At 49.9% G+C, this 1,558-nt stretch overlaps 1 protein-coding gene across 1 annotated transcript in view; it reads right to left on the bottom strand.

Moving 5' to 3' along the window:
- Positions 1–1,558, bottom strand: part of PARP12 (poly(ADP-ribose) polymerase family member 12) — a 36,866-nt gene that overhangs the window by 10,379 nt on the left and 24,929 nt on the right. Inside the window, exon 4 of the mRNA XM_023736878.1 lies at positions 1,121–1,316. Coding sequence (XP_023592646.1) covers positions 1,121–1,316 — 196 coding nt within the window. The remainder of the gene's footprint in view (positions 1–1,120; positions 1,317–1,558) is intronic.

Below are 1,558 nucleotides of genomic sequence, written 5' to 3'. Positions count from 1 at the left end.
ACGGTTCTGGAAGGTGGAAGCAGACGGTGGGTGGGGGCTGCCTTCCTCATTCCATCGGTCCATTGCATCTCCTGCACACCTACTGCGTCAGGCGCCATTCTGGGCACAGGGGACATGTCGGTGACAAAAGAGACAAAAGTACCTGCCCTCCTGGAGTTTATGTTATAGTGTCACCAGAGAAAAAGGCATTCTAAGTGCAGTTAGGAGCAAGACAGCAAAGCTTCTCACAACCCAGAAGAGCATGAGTATCTCTCGGACCACACGTCTCGATCTTCATTTTGGAAAGTATGTCCCTATATAAGTGCTGACCTCCCAATACTTGTGCCTCTACAAGGAACCAGGGAACTCCTTTCAATCTAACCCGACCATCGACATCTCAAATAACTGACGGCAGCAGTTACTCAATCCAGAATCCAAATTCATCCAAAACAAAAAACCAAATCCGTTGCCATGGAGTCAATTCCGACTCATGGCAACGCCACGTGTTTCAGAGAACTGCACGTCCCGTAGGGCTTTCAATGGCTGTGATCTTATGGAAGAAGACAGCCACACCTTTTTTCCGCAGCACCACTGGGTAGCTTTGAACCGCCAACCTTATGATGTGTGGTCAAGTGCAGACCACCTGCACCAGCCAGGGACCCTCCCCAATCAGTATCTGACACACATCAACTTTCTCATACTCGGCCACCTTCTGTAAAGCTGCTGTTCCAGACATGGCCTGAAGCCAGCCTGAGAAAGCTCTAAATCTCATGCCGCAGCTACTCAAACCCATCTGTACCCACAGGTACCCCCTTTGGAGTCACCTGTCCACCAAGAAGAGAAGCATCTTTCTACCCCCTGTATCACAAACCAGTGAAGAAGCACAGCCTCACCAGGATTTTCAGGCATTCAGTTCTCAGGAGCTGACTGATATCTAGTCACTCAATGATCAAACTTCATACAAATAAACTACAAATTACTGCACTTTTCTGTAATTCCCCCAAATTCAGAAAGCTCTAACTGGGATGTGGCATCTGAGGGTCTACCAAGGACTCCCATCACGATCCTCGAGCTGAGCCTGGAAAGGCCCTTCACCAGGACGCCTCAGGAGGAAACACTCGCTCTCAGTCCATCCACTTACTTGTTTTCCATATTCCTGCCAAGTACCGGTCTGGTCAGTCCAGTACCACACCCATTCGGTGGTGAGAATGAAGTACGGTGGCTTGGTGACTGAGGAGGCCGTGGAGAGGCGGCGAGCCGGGAAGACACCAAACTTCATGGAGTCAAAGCACAGCCAGTAAACGAGAAGTTTATCAGCTGACTCAGCGCAGGAGACCCTGCAGGAAAAAACGAGGGAGGCTGAAAATGAACACGTACCCACCCAAACGAACACACACCCAGGACCTTCAGCTTCCACAGGGCCTTCCAGAACATGTGGCTGGCAGATGTCAGCACAATGTGCACATTTTTTTTTAATATGGCCACCAATCTAAAAGCTGTTGCCGTCAAGTCAATTCCAACCATAGGACCCTATAGGACAGAGTAGAACTGCCCTGTAGGGTTTCCAAGGAGTGGCTGG

The sequence above is a fragment of the Trichechus manatus genome, unplaced genomic scaffold (assembly GCF_000243295.1).
Source record: "Trichechus manatus latirostris isolate Lorelei unplaced genomic scaffold, TriManLat1.0 scaffold00093, whole genome shotgun sequence".
Lineage (NCBI taxonomy): Eukaryota > Metazoa > Chordata > Mammalia > Sirenia > Trichechidae > Trichechus > Trichechus manatus.
Note: the sequence above shows the minus strand (reverse complement) of the source record. Positions and strands in the feature narration are given on the sequence as shown.